Source organism: Diplotaxodon limnothrissa, linkage group LG4, assembly GCF_057381915.1.
Source record: "Diplotaxodon limnothrissa isolate DT_005_m linkage group LG4, D_limnothrissa_male_GT1.1, whole genome shotgun sequence".
NCBI lineage: Eukaryota > Metazoa > Chordata > Actinopteri > Cichliformes > Cichlidae > Diplotaxodon > Diplotaxodon limnothrissa.
In genome coordinates, this window is record NC_140599.1 from 13,823,403 (window position 1) to 13,846,445 (window position 23,043).

At 40.9% G+C, this 23,043-nt stretch overlaps 1 protein-coding gene across 1 annotated transcript in view; it reads right to left on the reverse strand.

The window, feature by feature from the left end:
• The window catches only part of grin2aa (glutamate receptor, ionotropic, N-methyl D-aspartate 2A, a), a 163,882-nt gene extending 141,360 nt beyond the window's left edge, over positions 1-22,522 (reverse strand). Inside the window, exon 1 of the mRNA XM_085351498.1 lies at positions 22,016-22,522. Coding sequence (XP_085207624.1) covers positions 22,016-22,513 — 498 coding nt within the window. The 5' untranslated portion in view covers positions 22,514-22,522. The remainder of the gene's footprint in view (positions 1-22,015) is intronic.
• Positions 22,523-23,043: the final 521 nt, after the last annotated feature.

Consider the following 23,043-nt stretch of genomic DNA (forward strand, 5'->3'; position numbering starts at 1 on the left):
GCTCAAAAAAAAAAAAAGCTGCGCACGCAAACATGCGCAAAAACTCGCCTCATCCTGACTTCTTATCAAACCTCTGAAATGAGCTATTGAAAAGTCAGTGATTTCAATTCAATTCAGCCCATTAATAACAAACCTCAGTCTCCATTCATTCGGGATCTTCAGTATTCAGGCACAAAAAAAACAGGGTCAGGCAGGCAGCGCGTGGGTTTACTGCAGTGAAGGGAATAAAGGACCACTTCTTTCAAGGACAGCTTACCTGAGCTATCACAGAGTGGTGGTTTACCTGGAGATAGTGTTAAGAAGAAGTTTATTGTATAAAGACCTACAGAGAAACATCACCTCAATTTTTAAAAAAGAAAAAAAACTGCCTTTGCTGGTACACCCAGCCTTGGTTTAGAGCTACATGTGGTCCATTAAAGGTAATGGAAAAATAGTGGTGGTTAGGCAAATTACACTATAAAACCACTGTGTTGATTTTACACCGCCACTAGCTTCTGTATATGTGAATGCAACCCCCTGCCCCGTAACTTTAAATAACAGTGAGGCTAATACCCCATTCTCAGCACAAATACAATGGCCTCACTCTCCCTGTCTTTATATCTCTTTCACTCTCTTTCATTCCCTCCCTTTCTCTCTCAGGTGTTTCAGCAGGTAAAAACCCCATTTCCCTGTTCCCCTTAGGGAGCGCTGACCTAACTGCCGGTACTCCCGGGAGCCCCAGCTAACTCTGCAGACCCATTTGTCAACGTTGACCCTGAAACACTCCCTCTTTTCATACCCTCTATATCTGTCTTCCCTCCCTACCCATTTTCTCCTCTTCTGGTTCTTCGGCTATTTTTAAGTCTTCCCCACATGTCTCGCTGTACGCTTGTCCTCCCAAAAAGGCTATAGAAACATCAAAGGCTGGATAAGAAAGACAGAAAAAGAGAGCATGAGAGGAAAGGACAGAAAAAGGCAGAAATATTACTGAAGTGAGAAGCTTTTAGGCACTGATGCTAAAATACTGTACATCAAAACTGTGAGCTCATCTTTAACAGTGACTCAGATGTGTAATGTGAAAGGTGTCGCTCATAGCAAGAACCCACAAAGACTCATCGACTGACTCTGCAGTTAACCTCAGCTTTATGGAGCATTTTAGTGTCTTGCAGCTCATTATTTCACTTTCAAAGCCGAAAGACTTCATTGTTTTGCTTTAGTCTCACGACTCCCATCAACCTAATTTCCAGCTTCAACAGGCAAATGCACTCGGCTGAAAAGTTCTAATAAACCCACTGTACACTTACAGCACCGAGAGCAGACAGCATTATCAGCTCCAGGACGGTGCAAAAGTCTTGATCTACCACACATTTCAATATATTTTGCTTAGAAGAAGCCAGGCTTTACTGTAATTTCTTAAAGTGGTTTTGAGCAATGGCTCTCCAGGCTTTCTGGAGGCCTTTCAAACCTTTTTCTTAGGCACTTTTTTACCAGCAGCCTATTGCAAGAACACATAATTTATACTATTTTATTTGATCTACGAAAAATAACACAGTTTGATGGGAATAAAATAGTATTTTACCACCAACAAGGTCATTCACAAAAAGGTACTGGCAAAAAATTCATATATATATATATATATATATATATACTCACACTGCATATCTCACCGTGCAGTGTCATTAGAAAATGTAATGAAACTAGACAAGTTAGAAACAAAAGAAGAATGGTCAGATGGAAAGTACCTGAGGCTTTAAGGAAAACATCCAGCAAATACTTGACACAGGACCTAAGAGATGGACTCCTACTGTTCACTGAAGCCTTGTTATTGTCTCTTGTTATTGCTGTCAGAAAGCCATTCTTAAGGAAGCAACACAGGGAGAAGTATATTGAATTACACAAGAACTGGACTGAAAATCAGCAGCAACTAGTTTTTGTGAATGTTGAATCCAAATTTGAAATCTTTGGTCATCAACAATTGCTGCAAAGGAGGTCGAGAGAGAGGTACAACAGCAGCTCATCTGTACAACATGAAAACCATGACAGGGTTTGGGGCTACATTTCAGCCAGTGGTGTTGGGACCGTAATCCAAACTGATGGATGAACGATGAACGCACTAAAGTACCATCAGATTTTGATCCACCATGCAATGCCATCATCTGATTGGCAACATTCATTTCCCAGTTTGGTAATAATCCCAAACATACTGCAGTAAAAGCATACCATAGAAAAACACACAACAGTCATGGATTGGCCACCCCAGAGCCCAAACCTCAACATTATTGAAGCAGTGTGGGATCATCTTATGAGAGAACAGAACTTGTTAGATTTCTACAAGCTGTATTTGCCTTATACGTGTAAACTTTCCATGTATGTTTGCATATGTGTCAATACATTTCTGCACCTATTTCCCATTTTCCTAATAAAATGTAATCCATGAATGTGTACATCACAAAAAAACAGACTACTAACAGGTTAATAAAAAACAGATTCATTTTGAGTACCCGAGGCATGAACTTAACAGGTCACACAGAGCTAATATTCACAGAGGTCATGTACAGTAATTACAATATGCAAGGGGGAAGTTAATAGGATGCACACTGACTTCCTCAGCAAAATCCTTATCTCTAATAACCACACTATCAACTTAATTAAAGACTTCTTTTTTAAAAAGCCCCTCAGCCTTGCTCAGGTTTTTCTCTGTGCTTCTTATTCTATCTTTAACGCTCTCATTTGTGCCCATTTTGTCTTTTTCTGGCTGCTGCTTTGTCAACGTGAAAGCTGTTGAGTCACTCTTTCCTCGTCTTCATTGTCTTCCCCCTATCTTTGAAGTCACCCGAATTCCGCAACACCGCGGTGTCGAAGCGCAGAGCCCACTGCACCGTGTCAATTACATGATGCGACGCGACACTTTAAGGACTACATATTAAGGACTCTCCAGTTAAAAGAACCAAGAGCGCTGAGACAAGTTGCAAGTGACCTGAAAACTAAAAATAGTTCCTCCCAAAAAACTCGTCTTTCACTGCAGCATTTAAAATTAGCAAGACAAAAATGCAGTCGCTGAAACCTACATCAGAAGCCCCCTGCAACTCATGTAGCTATCGTTCTATCTTATAGCAAACCGTTCTGCACGACATAGATAACATGCTTCATGTCTGAACAGATAAAATGTCAGTCTGGACTCCCATGCATAACACTATTGAGTGTATTATTCTGTTACTTCAGTTCCAGAGGGTCAAAAATTTGTTGTGTTGCTGATGTGAAGCCTGTGTAGCTTTCAGTAGACTGTCAGACACAAGGACACTCAGGTTCCTTTTTAGCCTCTACAAGACCTCTTAAGTTGTTTTTCATGTTAATGGATGCAATGCAGCATCCTTTTTCTTTCTTTTCTTTTTTTCTTAGAGCTGAAGTTTTAAGAGCAAAGTGCTGGCTCTACATTACGAAAAACACGAGAGCGAGGAAGAGAGGCAGGCAAAGACAAATAAACTGAGCATGCCAATAAAACATGAATAATTCCATTTTCCTGAGAGCCCCCGACGGTGCTCACAGCTTGTTCAGCGCCTGTCATACAGGGACGTTCTTACAAGTCGTGGTTCTTTTTCCCTCTCCCATCCATCCATCCGTCCTTCCTGACGGTCTTGCCTGCAACTTCAGAACAATTAAGGTTGACTTCATGCTCCAAGGGGCTTTTGGTCATAATGGAGAGAGGAATGAAACAAGGGAGAGGCTCGTCGAAGGGATATTTAATTCATGTCACTCTTACTGCCTGCATCTCTACATTCCCTGTCTTTTAGCACAGCTCACTGCCCCCAACATGGTGCAGTGCTGGGCAAGGATACACTATGCTAACACGAAGGCAGAGGCTATGGCCCATTTTGTGTTGCCATGCTGGAGGAGCTAAGAACGAAGCGGGCAGGGGAGGGAAACAAGCCAGCCTTATTCACTGCAGATTAATGCAGCGACAGCAACTTTGCATGACAGTCCATGTGTTGCATGTATACTTGGGTACATATGTGCTCCTTTACAGTTTTTTCTGAATGCTTAAACCCTAACTGTGATTCCTGTAGCACAATCTCTAAAACTATTCAGACTTATAGCAAAACCACTCACTGAGTTTGCAAAACTAAAAGCACAAAAACTGCTTTGCACTCAGTTTGCAATTTTGTAACACACACTTTGCAAAACTGTAGGCACAATTCACTGCACAACACTCAATTACCAAATTTCCAACACACTCCTAGCAAAAGTATACACATGTATGGCTATCATTAACACTAATTTGCCAACTGTCTGGCACACTTTCACATGTGAAAACTTTTTTAGATAATTAGTTCACTTTGCAATCAGCCTAAGCACTATAATACAGGTAAGCTGTGTGTGCGGAGTACAATGGAGGGAGCAGAAAGAGTGAGAAGTAGAGGAGGCCGAGGAAGAGGACGTGGAGGTGAAGAAGTAGGACGAAGAGGACGACAAGGACAAGGAGGAGCAAGAGGAAGACGAGGAGGGGGGAGAGGAAGATGAGGAGGGGGGAGAGGAAGGGTAGGAAGAGTAAGAAATAGAATTGCTGATGACATCAGAGCTACAATACCCTGAGGGTAGCTGGCCAACGGGTCCAGCCTAACTCGAGCCGCTACACTGTAGCAAGTACCATAAGGACATCTTGAAATGAGAATATGTTAGTACAGTCACTTCGCACAAAGATTTGTAGCACTGCCATATGCCAATGAGAAACACACCAATACCATTGATGTACAAATACTGAAATTGTTACTTTACAGAATTGCTAGATGACCAGATGCTGGGGGCAGAGGAAGCATGTTCACTGCAGACCAAGTAACCCATATAGTCATTATGGCGATTGCAAATAATCCTATACTTGGAAATGAACACTTGTGTTTGTTTTGATGTGTTTGAATAAACACCAGTACTTGAAGTTTGGATCCCTCTATGCTTATGGATCTATGACAGAAGTATGAGCTCAAACTGACATAGCCTACCTTGTGCACAGAGAAAGCAAAAGCCAGATGTGTTTTGTATTCATACCATCAGTGTGCAGTTGGCGCATTGTGTGCTTAGTAGATGATGGCTTGTGTGTACTGTTTGATACGGAAACACCATTTTTACAAAGGTGTGAAGAGTTAATCTAGCTGTGTTTGCTTTTGCAAGAGAACTACAATGTTTTGATTATTGGGTGACAGGTTTTCTTATTTGTGTGAAGAGTTTTGCAAAATTAGCCAATAGTTACAAAAAATGTGCTTAAGCAATCAGAAAAAACTGTAAGCAATCAGAAAAAACTGTAAGTCAGAAACAGGTGAAGCAAAAATGGGAAAGAAGTGGGTGGGGGGGGAGACAGAAAAAGCAATTCCATTAAAGAAGAGGGACTCTCAAAAGCATGGGACACACTTAGCTACGATAAGTGCTGTGTGTTCATTGTGTGTGTGTGTGTGTGTGTGTGTGTGTGTGTGTGTGTGTGTGTGTGTGCGTGTGTGTGTGTGCATGAGCGCAATATAGAGGGCAGGCAGAGTGGGGTGAAGTTGTTGCCAACTTCTTTCGGCATGGCTTCGACACAAGGAGAAATCTCTCTGTATAATCTTCAAACACTTAACAACTGATATGATGGGGAAAGAAGGAGAGAGGGAAGGACAGACAGACTTTCAAGATTAGATGAGAAATGCAGATGAAAAGAAGAGATGAGGATGCGGGAGGAAGGAGACTACAGTGGACTGATAGAAGAAAACACAAGGCCAACAAATATTCTGGTCTCAAAAGATTTAACAGGACGGCCAGCGCTACATTATAAACCAGTAACTTTTTTTGTTTGGAAAATGATGAAATTCCTGTTCATACTGTAGCTTGATCTTTAGCATGTTACAAGTGGATTTTACTTTTGTTTAACAAATAGAAAGAAAGAAAAAACAACAAAATGTCTTCCATACCATTCATTAAATGCCCTTTTCCCAATTTTCTTCCATCTTTCTCCAGGATGAGGTCTGAGGAGTGGGAGGTCTGTTTTTCCGCTGCTCTTCTAATTAGATCAAACTTAAAGTAAGTGACTGTTGTCTGACCTCCCAGCACGGTGGAGTTTAACTCAAATCCCAAAGCAGCTAGAAGGGAAGATAACAGTGTGTGGCATAAAAAACTGCACAAACAAGCCTAGAGAACAGACTATACCAAAATCCATCGAGAAAAAAAGGGAATATACTGTATGAGAGAAAGAGCTACAGAAACTCACCGTGGATTTGAGATAAAGATGTGCACAACTTGTTAACCTAACAAGTTGTGAAGAAAGCTATGTAATTTAACACTTTAGTAAAAGGCTCATCCTCAGTTCACATCCTTGATTTTTACAACTAAATAAAGTGTTTTAAATAATACATCCATCCATCTTCCTAACCACTTGAGGGTCCTAAGGTACATCTTAGACCTCTAAAGGTTCTTGTCTACATCGGATATTATGACATCAAATTTTTGCCAAGCAACCACCTACTAACAGGCCGAAAAGACCCATATATAGCATGTATGCACCTAAAACACTACACTCAATTTCACAATTAGATAGATAGATAGATAGATAGATAGATAGATAGATAGATAGATAGATAGATAGATAGATAGATAGATAGATAGATAGATAGATAGATAGATAGATAGGAACTAGGGGTGCAACGATATTCGTATCGATATCGAACCGTTCGATACAGTGCTTTCGGTTCGGTACGCATATGTATCGAACAATACAACATTTGTAATTTATTTTATCAACTTTCCTTCTGACGATGCTGTCTGTGTTGAGCGCTCAGTGAATCTGCGTTCGACTACTCCGCCTAGGCTGCACTGTCGAGCGCAGATCCACTGAGCGCTCAACACAGACAGCATAGTCAGAAGGAAGAGCGCAGGGCAAGCTAGCAAGACAGAAGTTGCAACATGGACCTCCCCCACCCTCATTCAGATCTGGCGTTTGGAATTATTTTGGTTTTCATGTGACGTATGACCCTGAAGGTAAGCGAGTCATGGACTAAAGTAAAACAGTATGTTGGATATGCCATGCAATGCTCAATTACATGGGTGGGAACTAGTGTGTTAGCGCAGTTAGCTCGTTAACGTGTTGGCCGTCTAGCCCCATGCACGGGGCGATCGGCGGTAGCTCGTTAACGGAGATTTGCCGTGTTGTGGCGTTAAGGTCATTTCAACGAGATTAACCTGAAAGCACTAGTGGGAACACAACGAATATGACTGCACATTTACGCCGACATCATCCTAGTGCAAAGACAAAAACAACAAGCATGCTACTAACTTTAGCCGAGTCATTTAGACAGCTGTTAGCACATGATTCTCCTTATGCTGCTGAGAATATAGCCCAGAAGAAGCGGATAGTATAGCTTTTATTTTGGAAAGAGACATTTCTCTGTAATAAACTCTCTTTTCCAAAGATGAGTGATTCCTCAATCAGATACAGGGCTTGCAATATCGCTAGCCCGACGTCCTGGGGCTAGCGATTTTTTTTCAGACGGGCTACTCTGCCCGTCGGGCTATTGTAGGAAGGAAAAATATATGTCAATGCTTTTGCATTCTTTCGGAAATGTAGCTGGGTAATTATGTCATTGGCATCGGTGAGCCACTGTCAATATGTGACATATTGAAATCGCGTTTGAATTTGCGCTTGTTTTTTTGCTTTCACTTTGCAATCTTGCGAACTGTGTATAGAGAGCGACAGTACTGATCTGTGAGTGATGATAATTTGTGCACCAATTCCTCTGACATCGTCTTATTAATCGTTAGCTTACTATGCAAACATGACAAGTGAAATCTCCCGCAGCAAGCTTAAACATGTGAGAGGTTGATCGCGCAGAGAATCGCTGAGCTTATGTGAGTCGGTGTGTAAAAGCAGCAGGATTTATATTTCAGTTCTGCTGAGCCAAATAAGACAGGTCAGGGTGAAGAAGTGACAGCCAAAGAAAAGCTTACCACAAAACGGAGAAGTTATGACAAATCAGACTATAAGGCAAAAAGAAAGTGCAGTTTTATGGTTTCATGGACAAAATAATTTCTGTGGCTGCAATATGACGAGCTAAATAACCAGGGCTGCACATAAGTGGTCCGCAGGTGCGCATTTGCTGTCAAAATAAAAAACGCGCACAAGGGTTAGGGTTAAATTTAAAAACTGTACTTTTGAGTTAAAATATATATTTATAATTTTAATAAATGACAAATTAAAAAGGCATGAACATTTTTTTTGTATCGAAAAAATATCGAACCGTGACACCAAAGTATCGAACCGAACCGAACCGTGAATTTTGTGTATCGTTGCACCCCTAATAGGAACCCATGATAGCGCCATTTAAATGTCATAGGCAGTTTAATGCACATTAATATTAAGTCAGTTAATTTTTCATGTGTTTCTTCCACATGATGCTTTTAAGATACTCACAAGTCACCACCTGCACGTTCGACATATCTTTATTTTCCTTCTTCTCATCTCATCCCTGTCATGCAGATGTCAATAAAAATGCGAATGTGATACTTCAGCATCTAGCTAGCCCTGCAGCAGAGGAGCGAGGATAAATGAGCAGAGTGTTTTTGCAGCAGCAGGTAATTTCAGGTTCACTGTTTGAAACAGGTTAAAACAATTATGATAAAACTTACTCTTTCTGTGCAGTTTGGCACACAATTTGGTGCAGTAGTTACAGACACAATGTCTTTTTTCCCTTTATCTTTAATTAAACACTCTGAACATGTTAGAAAGAGGCTCAAGAGCTGGAGATCAAACATGTTTTTCAAAGTAAGGACTGCTCAGCAAGAGGCGGCCGATAAAGAGGAAATTTAAAGTGTGCATTATCCTAATTATCTGTACATGCTGCGTTACTGATGGAATGTGATTTTTTTTATTTTTTTGCTTTGTTTGTTTTTTTATTGCTATGAAATATCTGAAAAAATTAAATATTTATGAGTTAGTTTGAAATGAGTCCATTGCATCGCTGCATCAGGTTCTCCCACCTGCTCAGCCCCACTTCACCACTTGGACCCAGTGTGTCTCAGCATTAATTCTAAGTTCATTGCTCTTCATCGCTGCTGATATTGCAGTTTCTGTGCTTACTTAACAATTTTGAAACATGCGTTGGAGTCATTATCCTGCTGAAATGATAAAGTCCACTTTAAGTCCAACTTCAGCTTTGACGTAGCCTTAATCATCTTCAAGTGCTCGGTGATAAAATGCAAAACTCAAAGTTACATCAGTGACTGCGAGCTGGCAGTGATACAGCCACAAACTCTAACATTTTAATTACCATGCTTCCTAGCTGGTCTGAGTTTTCTGGAAGAGCCCAATATTACATATCAGCTGTATAGCAGCTGATGAAAATTAAAATAACAAATAATAGAAACACCCTTCAAACAATGTTAAACACAAACAACCAGGTGATCTAAGCAGAGTGTAAACAAATAAATAAATAACTATTACACATAAAAGTTCTTTGAGAAATCAGTTTTTGTTTCATACGTTGTATATCGGTTAATGTCGGAGTATCGGATTTTATATAGTATCAGTCTTAAAAGTCCGATATTGATCAAGCTCAATTCTCTTGTCTGCCCACACTCATTTAATGATACTGTGACTAAACAACTCTATCTTTAAAATGCATCAAAAACCAGTGTTGATTAATCATATAAATAGGGCAATTGGCTTGTCATCCACAGCACATGACTGGGATATTTATGACTCTATAAATGCAGTCATAAATATCAAGGAGGCTGTAGCTGCAGACTTATAAGGGCGGTAACTTTGTAACTCCTACTGCTACCTGAAAAACTTTGCCAACTCCTTAACAAGCTGTCAATCTGGATCCCCATGCCATTGTCAGCGTGGGTGAAATCAATAGAGTGATGTGTTTACCGTTACAAAGCGCATATTCACATCATCATAAATTTGCTGCCATGTCAGCATCCCTGAGGGCAAAGATATTTGATATTTACTCATCCGTATGTATCTGAGGAGGTGTGAGCGACAGCGCATGGTAATAATGCACTCTGAAAAATCAACCCTTCGCTCAAGTCTCTCTCTCTCTCCAAACTGTATTTATGATTGACACGTTCTCCTGAAAGATGCTTCGGCTTGATAAGCAGCTGCTGCTCGTAATGAACCGGTTTGTAGTGCGTACAGAGAATGAGGATCTAGGTTTTAGGTGTATTAAAACACCCGAGTAGACAATTTAATCTGACAATTTCAACACTCATAAAATGTTTTTCTTTGAAGCTTCGGCGACTGAAGGTTTTTTGGGGGGGGGGTTTAAAAGTTTTTACTTGTGCTGATGCGACTGCCTTGTGGCACAAAGATGAGGAATAAAAAGACTTCCAGAGCCAGCAACTGCATGCATGCGTTATCTGTATATTAGTCAGGATTAAGCTGAGATGACAAAAATTCTTTCCTTCAGAGCCGTGATGGCTGTGTTATTCTCCGCATGCCTCTTCAGTCTCTCAGTAGCTGAGCTTATGTTATATTTATTGTGGGGTTTTTGTGTCAGCTTATGATGGCTGACAAGAGGCAGATCAGAAATTCAATTTACTGCTGAGACATTTGGGTTAATCAACAAGAAAAAAAAACTTTCACACATATTATTCAGTCATTTATACACATGCACTTAAAAAAACAGCCAAAAATGCAAAGACAAAGAGACAAGGGGATTAGTTTGATGTTAGCCGGGCTGTTGTTAGTTTAACCGTGTACACAGACACACACACACACAGAGGGGGGAAAGGAAGCAGTTAGTAATAATGGCACTAGCTCCAAATAAATTGTTTGAGGAGGTGTCAATGTAGCAGCATTACACACTGCAAGCGAATACACATGACAGGGCATGATCAATTCCTGCACATCATCATCCGTCAAAATCATGCCGAGCGCAGGCCGACGTTATTAGAGCATCTCTCTCTGCGGGAGCGAGCTCGACAAAGATTTTGATTTGTTCAGCGGATGGAGGCAGCAGTGGAAACGAGGAGTAAGTAGCGGCAGGCGGATAAAATGGAGAAGATGAGGCACGTAAGGGGATTAAAGACTAAAGTAAATGTCTACACGAGAATAACATCAAAATCAATTTATATTCCCATTTAGGCGTCACATTACACAGCGTTGGGTCTTCTATTCTGTGCCAATGTCAATTAAGTTAAAGGAGGAAGAGTGTGGGCTATAAGTTTTTCTCTCTCCCCACCCCAGGAATCTGATCCAGTTCGTCTACCTGGCTACAGCTGATGATGTTAAAATGCTTTGATAATGTGCCCGTGAGTATGTGTGTCTGCTGCAATCTTTGCATAAACCTCCGCTGTTCCCGAGGCTAAAGCTGAGGCTTTGCCGAGAGACAGAGGGAAGGAGACATGAACGTTTACTGAGAGACAAGAACTGAGGAGACAGGAGGAGAAAGAGAGAGGGTGGGTGAAAGGAGGGATGCTCCACGAGGGAGACAGCGGAAAACGGGGATAGCGCGAGAGGCAAGTCAGAAGAAAACTTGATATGCACGGCGAGCCGAAAACTGTGCGGCACAAACAAAAACTTCCACTACTTTGGAACAGATGTCATTGGGGAGAGCCTGCAAGAAGAGGGAGATGAGAGAGAGAAGCAAAAAAAGAAAGAGAAATAAAGTCATAGAATAAGTGAACAGCTCTATTTCCCCCAGTCCCGCATATTCATCCAAATCGATCCCCTCTGAGCAGTGAGAAGCCATTTCTCATCTGGACGACAGCTGAATCTGGCTATTAGAATAAAACACGCCTACACACACACACACACACACACACACACACACACACACACACACACATATATATATATATATATATACATATCCACTTCAGTGTTTTTATATTAACAATCAAAGTCAGACACAAGCACAACACTAAGAGTGCTAACAAGCAAGCTGTTATTACAGGAAACTCAATGAGGACGGTCTTAGTGTGGCAATAAGAAAAGTTCCTTTTGATGCCATTACTAAACACACACACAGGCGCATAACCAATTACAGAGACACAAAAGCAAATCAATTTGTGTGCATGATATTGATAAAGTACAAGCGTATAAAGACACACACACACTATCTGCGCAGAGGTGTGCTACTGTGCAGCAGAGCCTGCATGTGGTTCAGCAGGCTGAAGATGCTCTAGTTAAATGGCAGTGTGATTTAAGGCACACAAAAACAAATGGCTCCACGCAGTAATTGGACAAACTCATAAATGATATAAAATGTTATTTTTATTCACTTGTTTTCCCTCTCCTTTCCTTCCCTCCCACTTCTATTTGCTATTTGACACAACCAGACAGCAACAAACATCAGACAGCCCGTGTGCGTGTGTTTGCGCGCGCCCCGGGCGTGCGCACGTATGTGTGCAATTATACCGCCTGAGGGGAGACAACAACAGGGATGGATGAATAATGTCCTTTGATCACAGCAACACCACACACACACACAAATCTACTACAACAATGCTGGCATTTACATCAGGTGTGTGTGTGTGGGCAGTTTGTTTGAAAAAATGCATAAATAAACTAAAACAAACAAAACTAAATTTAAAAAAGGAAGAAAAAAAAGACAAATTTCCAGGAGTACACTTGTGTACATCTGTAGTAGAGGAGAATACTTTAGTAAATTAATGATTAGAAAATACTGTTCGGGTCCTCGGGTCCATCGACAAAATTTCATCATTATGGATCAATAAATTACAAAAATACACTCGCAGCATATACTGCAGTGGATACTGTGCGTGCGTCACTGCCTAATTAGTTGAATGGAAACATTGGGTAACAGTTGCTGATGGTTTTTCTTTTTAACATCTACGCTGCACAGTCAGAGCCAACTATGTGAACTGGGAGGGGCAGGGCATTCTTTCAGACACATATGATTGGACTTAAAGATGATCGATGACGAAAAAAAGGCCGAGATAATGGGCAAGATTAACAACAGGAATGTCGTCTTCTCTAAGCTAGCTAAACTAAATACAACTACAATTACCTCACAGTTGTTACAGCTTTGTGGGCATTTATTTATGCACAGCTCTCTTAAGGTCCCACCACATTTGAGTCAGGTTGAAGTCTGGACACTTTGATTCTTTTCTTTCTCAATCGTTTTGTTGTAGATTTGCTGTTGCTCTGGGGATCACTGTCTTGTTCTGTGACCGAGTTTTAGCCACGTTTTAGCTGTCGGACAGATGTCCTCATATTTGACTCTAGATTACTTTGATAACCAGAGAAGATCATGGTCAACTGAGTGACTGCAAAGTGCCCCAACCATCACCCCTACACATCCACAAAGTTACCACAACATCATGGACATATGATCTCCACCTTAGTTTTGTCCTTCTGAAAGAGATTGTTCCAGAAGTCTTGTGGTTTGTCCAGCTTAGCTGTGCTGCCATGCAAGGGGCTTACACCAGGCAGGATGTCCAAACGAGTTATACTGGTTCAGTCTTTTTTTTGTTTTGGTCTTTTTCTTGGCTTTGTGTTGTCACACACATAAATGCTCCAAACCAGCAAACTGACAAAACTTCTGCCTTTCATATAGGTGTTCATACTTCCTTATGATCAATTATTCAGTAGAATAATTTGAGTAGAAGCGGCTGTCTGCTACTTCCCTTATTAATTTCTATAGAAGCTGTAAGGATGTGCTTAATATTTCACAAATTGCCTCTGTATATTGGCTTCGTCTTGTTTGAATAAACGACAGTGTAATAGGTTATGTGTTGCTGTTGCATTTAACTTATTTTGAAACCTTTTAAAATTAGGACCTGATTTTTTCTTTTCAAGTCCTGAAACGTAAAACCTAAAGCCTCAAATAACTATTCAATTTGCAATTTAAAACTACACTTATTCAGACAGGTAACACAGCCTTTGTAGAGAAACAATAATATTAATAATATTAACAGGTGGACACTAAGGTTTACCTTCAGCATTTGAATATATAGCAAAACATTTATGGACATAATCTGTTTATTTGTTTGTCACTTATGGGGTTAAATAGTGGTTAACAAAAAGCTGTAAACCTTTGACCTTTTGGATATATTCTGGATTTTCATATATTTTAACTTAACTTTAAAGCACCTTTTTAAACGGCATTGTTATTTTAGGTAACACTGTTTTTATTTTGATGTATTTTAACTTTCACAATTTTATCATGCTCCTTTCTTTTGTGTAATTTTCTTCCCATTGAATGATTTTTCTCTCGTCATTTTATATTTTACTCGCCTGGGCTATGCCACTTTATTCACGCTCTTTTTGTGTAAGTTGTGTTTTCAGTGAAAAATGCAGACCTGATTTTAACTCAGTATCCCAAAGAGAATCAGTTAAACTTGTTTTTGTTTTAATAATGTGGCAATAATGAATTGGAAGCCGACTAAGAACCTCTAACAGCTTTGTTGTGCAGCTAAAATTGTAAATGACTTCCATTCAAAGCTCTTTACAGCAACTAGTCAGTTGTTTCTGGTTTTTTTTGGATGCTTTTGTTTTTGTACTTCAGTGTCATATGGACAAGAGAGGCCAGGAATCGATCCAAAAACACTGCAATTATGTGTCTGTCTCCAGAGCCACCGCTACCCGACAGTGATGTCAGAAGCCGGATACGTAACTCGCCACTGATTGGCTCGAGAAAAACAAGAGAAAACAACTCTCAGCCCAGTTTCGCTAACCTTAAGACACCATGCCAGATTTAATTTCATTGGATTACCAGGCCTCTTGTTCACACAGGTGGTCATAGGTACAGTCAGTCTAGAGCCAACAGCTGCCTCTTTTCAGTCTGAATGGGGGCTTTCAAACCAGCTTTTTATTTAACTGAGGGTGATTGAAGGCTAATCTGAGAGTCTCAGCCTTATTCCTGAACGCATGTAGAATAGGAAATACGTGCTTCACTGCGCAGCAGCACAATGTTCATTCATTTGTTTAAATTGCTTAAATATTAATTAATCAACCCATGTAAATGAAGTGACAGCTGCTCTAGGGATGAATGCTTACGTGAAAGCTGTGTGTGTGCATGCGTGCGTGCGTGTGTGTGTGTGTGTGTGTGTGTAAAGGAAGGCCTTCCTCTGTGTCCAGAGGAAGGCCATGACTTATGAGGAACAATATAGACGGCACACACACACAAATTTTCTGACTCTTTGAACACTGTCTGTTTAATTAAGAAGTAAAGTGTCTTTTCTTCAAGAAGCAAAACAGGGAAGGACATCTCCCATCACTGCTAACACATCTGGTGCATACAGACCATGGTTTAATTCATGTGGCATGCTCTACAAATGAAAAACAGGAAAGAAAAAAGCAAAGAAAGCAGCTGAAGCAACAGAAGACATCAGACGGCTCAGACTCGATGCGACAGCTTAGAGTCAGGACAGACAAGACTCGGGAATACATAATTAAGGCTTCGTGACCAACACAATCCAGCTGCTATTATTTTGTCCAGTCAACGAGTTAGGTCAGACATCTAGTCAAACACTTAAAACTGGTAAAGGAACGACAAAGTATGTGACACTAAAACGCCGCAAATTTAGTAAAAAAAACTTGGGCTCTGACATTTTTATCTAAGTTTGCTAGGGTGCTACAGTCAAGCTTAGTTGCTTAGATTGCAGCAGGGGAAGACGTTTCTTTCCTTAATCAATAATGTATTCATTTCGATACAGGCAAGTCTGCATTATTCAACAAAGGCTGTGGAATGTATGGGAGGGAGTACCACAAGGCGTGGAGATACTGCAACATTCATCTAATTAACAAGCAAGAAAGACAGACAGCAGGATGGAGCGATGGGATAAAGGATCGAGGGACAACACGTGGAGAAAGCAGAAAATGGAAACAATGAATACAAGGAAAGTGAGAGCGCAATGAAACGTATACATGTTTGTTTTGGGTCTTTCGTGCCCCGAAACAAACATGTATACGAAGATGTTTGTTTGATTTAAGTTAAGAAAATGATTTAAACTTAAGCTTTGTACAGTTTAGTATGGAAGCCCATTTCCTCCACTAAAAAAAAAAAAAAAAAAAAAAGGCTCCATAACTTGAAATTTCGACTTATTTTCTCATAATTTTGACTTATTTTCTCAAAATTTGGACTTATTAACTCAAAATTTTGAGAAAAGTTAGCGCTGCCAATCAGTAATCTACGTGAATGACGTCATTTCCTTGTTACCCGGAAGCTGAAGCCCTCAGGTACAAATGCTAAGCTACCGGTATTACATCCAGTCATGAATGCACACATTGCTGAGTGTTTTCAGTGTGGCTTCAAAAATGATGAAATCCTTGTGTTATTAGCCGAATCAGATGGCGTTACTATCAGCAAACGTACTCGCAAAAGCACCAATTTGTTGCGATCCGGTTTTGAGTGCATGTTACTCTGCGTTATATGCTTCCGGGTAACAAGAAAGTGACCTCATTCACGTAGATTACTGATTGGCAGAGCTAATTCGTTAATAAGTCGAAATTTCAAGAAAATAACTCGAAATTTCGAGTTATGGATACTTGTTTTTTGTTTTTGTTTTTTTATTGGCGGAAACGGGCTTCCATAGTTTAGTTATTTAACTGTCTCTGAGTTTCTGGGTCAGGGTGTCTTGTTTGTTGTTGTTAGGTTCCTTTTGTGTCTTTGTTTCTCTCTCTGTCTCTCTGTTTGTTTATGTGTGGGTCTATGTGGTAACAGCGCAGTGACTGTTCAGAGGCGGGGATGTCTTGGTCCCCGCCCTCCAGCTTGGCACACCTGCGACAATCAACTCACCTGCTTCTCGTCTGGTAATTAGTCGGCTCCCTTCAGATACGGAGGACATTCCTTAATCAGCACTTGAGCCACAAATCAGTCTCAGTAGATACTCATCTCGGTTCTGTAAGTCTGATCACATGCCCGCCTCTCACCATTCTCTCTTCTGTCCAGGAGTCTGTCCTGTTTTCCTCGATGATGATTTGTGAGTGTGAGTTGGAGAGAGAAGTCTATTTCGCTATTAAGCCTAAGGACAGAGTGGAATCCACTGGACCATCGGCTTGGATACTTTGCATAGAGACTGTAAATGATCCCTTTTTTTGCATCACTTAAAATAAACTCAGCAAACTACAATCTGAGTCTGCGTTTTGAGTCCTGCCTGCTCTCTGAGTATTACAGGGGGAAACTCTTAGATGGTATTCTCCAGAGGCTAACGTGGAAATGTCTTTGACTGGGAGTCAACAGCACCAAGAGATTTAGCCTCGAGGCAAACGAAACATACACGCACGAGGTAAAGTGCACGCAAAGGCATTAAAGCATGTAACGTATACGCAGGGAATTTTCACACACATCATACAAGCGCGGAGGCGTAATCGTGAACAGACAAACATACTGAGGGTCTTACGAGGCATAATCATTGGAGGCGAGCTTCACCTCATATTTCACATGAGGATTAGCAGAAATCTGCTTGGAAGAAGGCGGCACGGAGGCTCGGCTACTCACTAAGGTAGCCAAATAAACCTTTAACTACAGAGGGTGAGACATTATATAACCTTTGCAATGAAATGAGAGGAAACCACAGAGGCAAAGTCTGTAAGGGTCTTCATCGTATATTAAATGATGCCCCTTAACATGTGTTAAAGTGCACAGAAAACCATTTCTGGTCAAACTTCAAGCCTGAATTTCCTATTAAACACAATGAGAAAATGTTTTTAAACCAGTCCAACCACTTCTATAACAATTTATAGCTCTGCACACCAAAAATATACATAAAAAAGTATTGAGAGTAACAAAGAATTTTATGAATTTTAACTATGTTTTTTTTGGAATGTAGTGACTGAGTTTAAAATGTATTATATTATGTAAGTCACTAGGTTTTAACTCAAAAGGAGCATACAGTCCATCATATCTAATGTATAAGGACTATTTACATCTTGAATGAGCAGTATGTAGGTTTAAATTACACAAAAGGTGCAAGGCAAAGCAAAGAGAAGACAAAGTGCTGTGATGAGCACTTTAAAGTGGAATATTTTCTCCTAATATGATGTGTATAGTAGAGACCACTTTTACGTGGTCTTGGTTTTGACTTGGTCTCGGCGGACTTCGGTCTTGGTCTTGTCTTGGTCTCGTTGTGTTGGTCTTGCTGTCTCAGATCGACAGTATCCATGACACACAACGTAACGTTCGATAATGTGTCATGCGCAAAAGCATCAGCTCTAAGAGCCGTGCTTACAGAGTGCTTTGTAGTAAATCAGAAGAATCGACTCCCATTGAGCGAGAGCCGGCTCTTCACTTAATTTCCTTTCGCTGCTCAGCTCTCACACAGTGGCCCAGCTATGCTCCAATCCCTCCATATTGTGGCCAATCACATGCGAGGATATAGGATAATATTATTATGTGAAAACCAGAGAGGGTGAGAGACGCGGCAGTCAAGTGGAGCATGCGTCTGTCCTCTCAGTAATTGAGTGAGACAGTAGACAGCGGTGAGGAGGGCTGTGCGAAAGCAAAAACACATTAATATGGCTGACACCTGTAAACGAAGCAGCATCTAGCTGCAGTTTAAAGACTTTTTTGTCTAGGACTCGGTCTCGTCTCGACTTTGTCTTGGTCTTGACTCGGTCTGTCTTGGTCTTGGTCTTGTCTTGGTCTCGATACCCTCTGGTCTTGGTATTGTCTTGGTCTTGGTTTAAGCGATCTTGACTACAAGTCTAGTGTATACTTCTATTAGCAGTGTTGTGGAGACACAAATCTATTTACACAATCAAAATGTAGAGACCTGTCCCCGTAGCAAAAATAATTGCAGTTTGGTGTTAAGAGTTGGTTTAAGTCTAGCCTAAGGTTAAGTCTAGTTTAAGCTAGAGTTACTAGCAGGCCTAGATACCACTTGGTATATGCCTTGCTAACACTGATTACCAGGAAAAAGTTGTGTTCCCCAACCGGTTGAAGGGTTTGCTGTAGGTTGGTGACAGTCACTGTGAAATCATTTGCTAAAGTTCCCATCGTACAGGCCTATAGACTGATCAGTGGGTGTGTGGAAAATTTGTGTATTCACAAACTGTTTGCCAAATGGTTTGTGAAGGTTGCTAAAAATTGTTAAAAAACCAGTGGCAAAGAGGTTTGCAGTGCTGCACCAAAAACCTTGTCATTTCATCAGTCACTTGCACATTGCTGCTTGTCACTCATAGTTTGTATGGAAATATTAATGTTGGCCTAGCAACTGGTGGTTGCCAACGTGTCTCTAGACCTGTGTGACTGAGGCCTTAAGCAGGGAGTAGTTACAGTTTGGGTTTGAGTAAAAATACAGAAAATAAATGTAAGTCAATGTAATGTCCTGTGACCCTGAAGGAAGCACATCTAAGTGTGTGTGTGTGTGTGTGTGTGTGTGTGTGTGTGTGTGTGTGTGTGTGTGTGTGTGTGTGTGTGTGTGTGTGTGTGTGTGTGCGTGTGTGTGTGTGTTACTGAAATAGGTGGAGTGTGGCAGGTGCCAATCAGGACATTCAGTAATTCCCTTCCACTCAACATCACCTCTGGTCAAAAAGAGGGATTATCTCTTACCCCTTCATTTCTCCGCATCCCCTCTCCACCTACTCTATTCCAGCTCACAGCTCCTCCCTCCTCCTCAGCCCTCTCCTGCAGCACTTATCTGCTTCTCTCCATCCCTCCTATCTCTTAGAACTGTGCCACATCTAGCATTACAGGATCAATAAACCATTACCGCAGTACCTTTAAGACATTTGTATATTTACTGTAAATAAACAAGATAATCTTTGAGAGGTTCTACAGTCTTAACCAAACTGCATGTTTTATTGTGGACCACAGGGTCAGATTTGGTGGAAAATCTGTTGAACTACTTTAGAGGAAGATAGCTTAATGGTATAAAACATGAAGATTGACGCTTTTCCTTTAAGGGCAAATGGACCAAAAGATTTAAGATTTTCTTGAACAAGAGGATCTTGAAAAGAGAGAAATGTTTACAGAAAAGTGGTAGAAAAGACTTAAGACACACTACAGCCATTAGGATGGGGAAGGAAATGAAAGAATTCAGAGGAAGTGTAGCTGTAATCTTGAGTAACATTAGCACTAATGACACAAGCATAACAGTTTCATTGGTTTACAGCAATTATACCAAGGCACTGCATCACAGATTAGCTAACAGTGGCATGCGGATGTTCAAAAATATATCTAACACCATAAAGCTGGTCAGGCTTTCATCGAAGTCACTGACAGCAGTATGAGAGGTCAAACACACTCAGACTTAAGGAAACACCAGCAAACAGAAAATGTCAAAACCATAAAAAACACAACAAACACAGTGGAAGTTATATAAAAAAAAATGGAAGTTGAAACCTCAGAAAACACAATGTAAGTATCTTTGGGGAGACAATAATGTGATCTAACAACAACTAAAGTGACAGAAGTGACACACTTAAAATAAGCAGTGGATTCATCAGTGTTGTCAGATAGAAAAAGATGCAGGTCGTGTGTTTTAAATGCATGATTCATATAATACTGTAGGTACTTGTTTGGTATTGGACACTTACTGGAAGCTTGTCATGTCCGCAGCTGTTCCGTCACGTTATTGTCTCCCCAAAACACTTCTGGCATGTTTTGTAAAAGTTTTTTTTGTGAGTTATGATGGCATTTTTTCTGTTTCCGTTGTGTTTTATGACACTTTCATTGTGTTTGTGTGCTTTTTGCAGCTTTTTTTTCTAGTTCCTGTCTCCTTGAGTAACAGTATGCTTCACCTCTCAGAGCCACCGCTCCAGATACGTCCAGAGACAGATCACTCTCTGCCTTCCTCAGCCAACATCTGTGCATGACCAAATGTACATATTTAGACATGTTTTCTCTGGATATGTTGTGTTTATTCGGTGATCAAGAAGGAGCGAGGACTGCTGTAATACCCAGTGACATCAGTGCATGGACAACCAGTGCATTAAAACACAGAATGGCATCATTATTGTAACACACTGAACAGAGGAGCAGTTTTCCTCCATTATCTGCAGTGATGAACCTTAAATTCTATGATTGTGGCAGGTTATTGTATCAATGTTGCTCAACATCACTACGTACGTTTTGTTTATTACTACGCACATGTGCATTTCTGTCCTCTTTTCTGGTTCTGATTCTTCTAAACTAATGAAGGTGGTAATATATATTTATAAATGACGTTCAGTTCTACTCAACAAGCTCCCAATTACTGAGCTACAGTACAGGGAAGAATTTGTTTTGGACAAAACCGTTGTTGCTCACCTGGATGATGTGATATAGGTTTTCACTTGTATCATAAAGCATTGCTTTCTTAAAGGTGTCCCTTAACAGTTTAATATGATGAAATTATTATCTCCACATAACAATTCTCATCTTGCCCCGCTCCCTCTGTTACAATCTGGCAAATATGACAAATTCCAGGAGCTAAGCACTGACACATGAAACCACACAATCATGCGCTGTTCATCTGCTCCTATTCAGGGTTCGATGAGACTGGCTTTGCTTATTCAAATGAGAGGACCAATCAAGACTCCAGCACCATGTCTGAGGGAATCCTGCACAATGAATGGAGATTTCCCAGATTAGAGCACACCGCACCACGCAGTCAGTGTTAGCCAGGCTACGGCAACACCCACTCCTTTCACATTTCCTTCTCTCGCTCTCTCTCCTCGCCTTTCTCTTGTTTAGTCACTACATCCCTCATTCTGTCCTTTCTCCTGCTCTTTTTAAATACTTTCTCCTTCCAAACCAGTCCTCCAACACTTTCCTGCAGATACTTACCTCATCCTCCTACCTTGTTTTCGCTCCTCCACACGTCTTTCTACCATCTACACCCTGGCTCTGCAGCTTCTTTTTCGAGATACCAACTGATGATATTTTGTGAGGTGCAGCTATTTGGTGAGAACTCCCTTCACTCGGCAAGAGTTTGATTTCACGAGTTGTTGATGGTTATAACAGTAAAATACCCAAAAGCCGCAACTTTTGGCAAATCACATAAAGCCAAGCAATTTAACCATCAGTCTTTTCTCATATACTTTGCTCACTATTGCGTCCACCCATCAACAACAACATCTTTCCGTTCACTCTACATCCTGGCTTTCATTCATCAGTTTACTTCTCCATACCTTGTCAGCCATGATCATGGACGACCCTCCATGAATGCCCAAGATTGGTATGAGCGTCTGCGAGGAAATAAAATCCAAAATCTGGGCGATGGCCTCTTGGTCAGTGCCGTCCCCGAACACCACGCCGTGGATCTTGGTTCCTGACATCAGGTCACACATGTGGGTGATGATGCTTTTTGGATCAGTCTCATTGACCAGCAGTGTGACCACGTTGACATCGATGGGGTCTTCTTTGCTCCACAGCGCTCGGATGTCCCGGTCTGAGATGTAGCGCGTGCGTCCCAGGATCACTGCAATGTTCAGGACCGGCACTTTTTCTGAGCCACCAGTTCGCTGCTTTTGAGCCGCCACGGGATCGGCTTTCATGGTCAACGCCACCAGGAGAGCCAGGGAGAGCAGCGTGCTATTACTTCCGCCGTTACAGCTGCGATTGCTGCCCCTTCTACTCCTCCTCTTACTTCTTTTGCTGCTGAGGGACATACTGCCAAACCACTTCATCCCCTACATGAAAGGAAGTTGAGGGGTGAAAGAGACGGATGAAGACAGATCAAAGCGTGAATGAGATTGGAGAGAGAAAGAGGTGTGGAACGATGAGGGAGAGAAAAAGCACAGATAAGTTGTTAATGCACAGCTCTTAAACCCCACACGTTCAGGTAGGAACTTTCTTTTTCGTCTTCATTTCTCCTTAGTAACTTTGTTAAACACAAACCCTGCGAGGTGGGAGATGGCCTTGTGAGGAAGTTGTGGAGGGGTGAAAGAAAAAGAAGATGACTAACAAGTATAAACTTTATGGTCACGACTGCAAGAATCAGATGATTCAGGAGCAAGCTGTTCAGTATTCAGAAAAGGCAACAAGACATTTTTATAGTGTAATAAACCAACATTTGCCAATCGGCAAAGAACGCTACTCAGCTTACAGTACAAAAGGATTTCTATGACAATAATAGACAAACTGTCAGATAGATACTTTCAGCTATGCCATTATTTGCAGTGTTTTGCAGAGCAGACAAATAAAAATGTGTGCATGT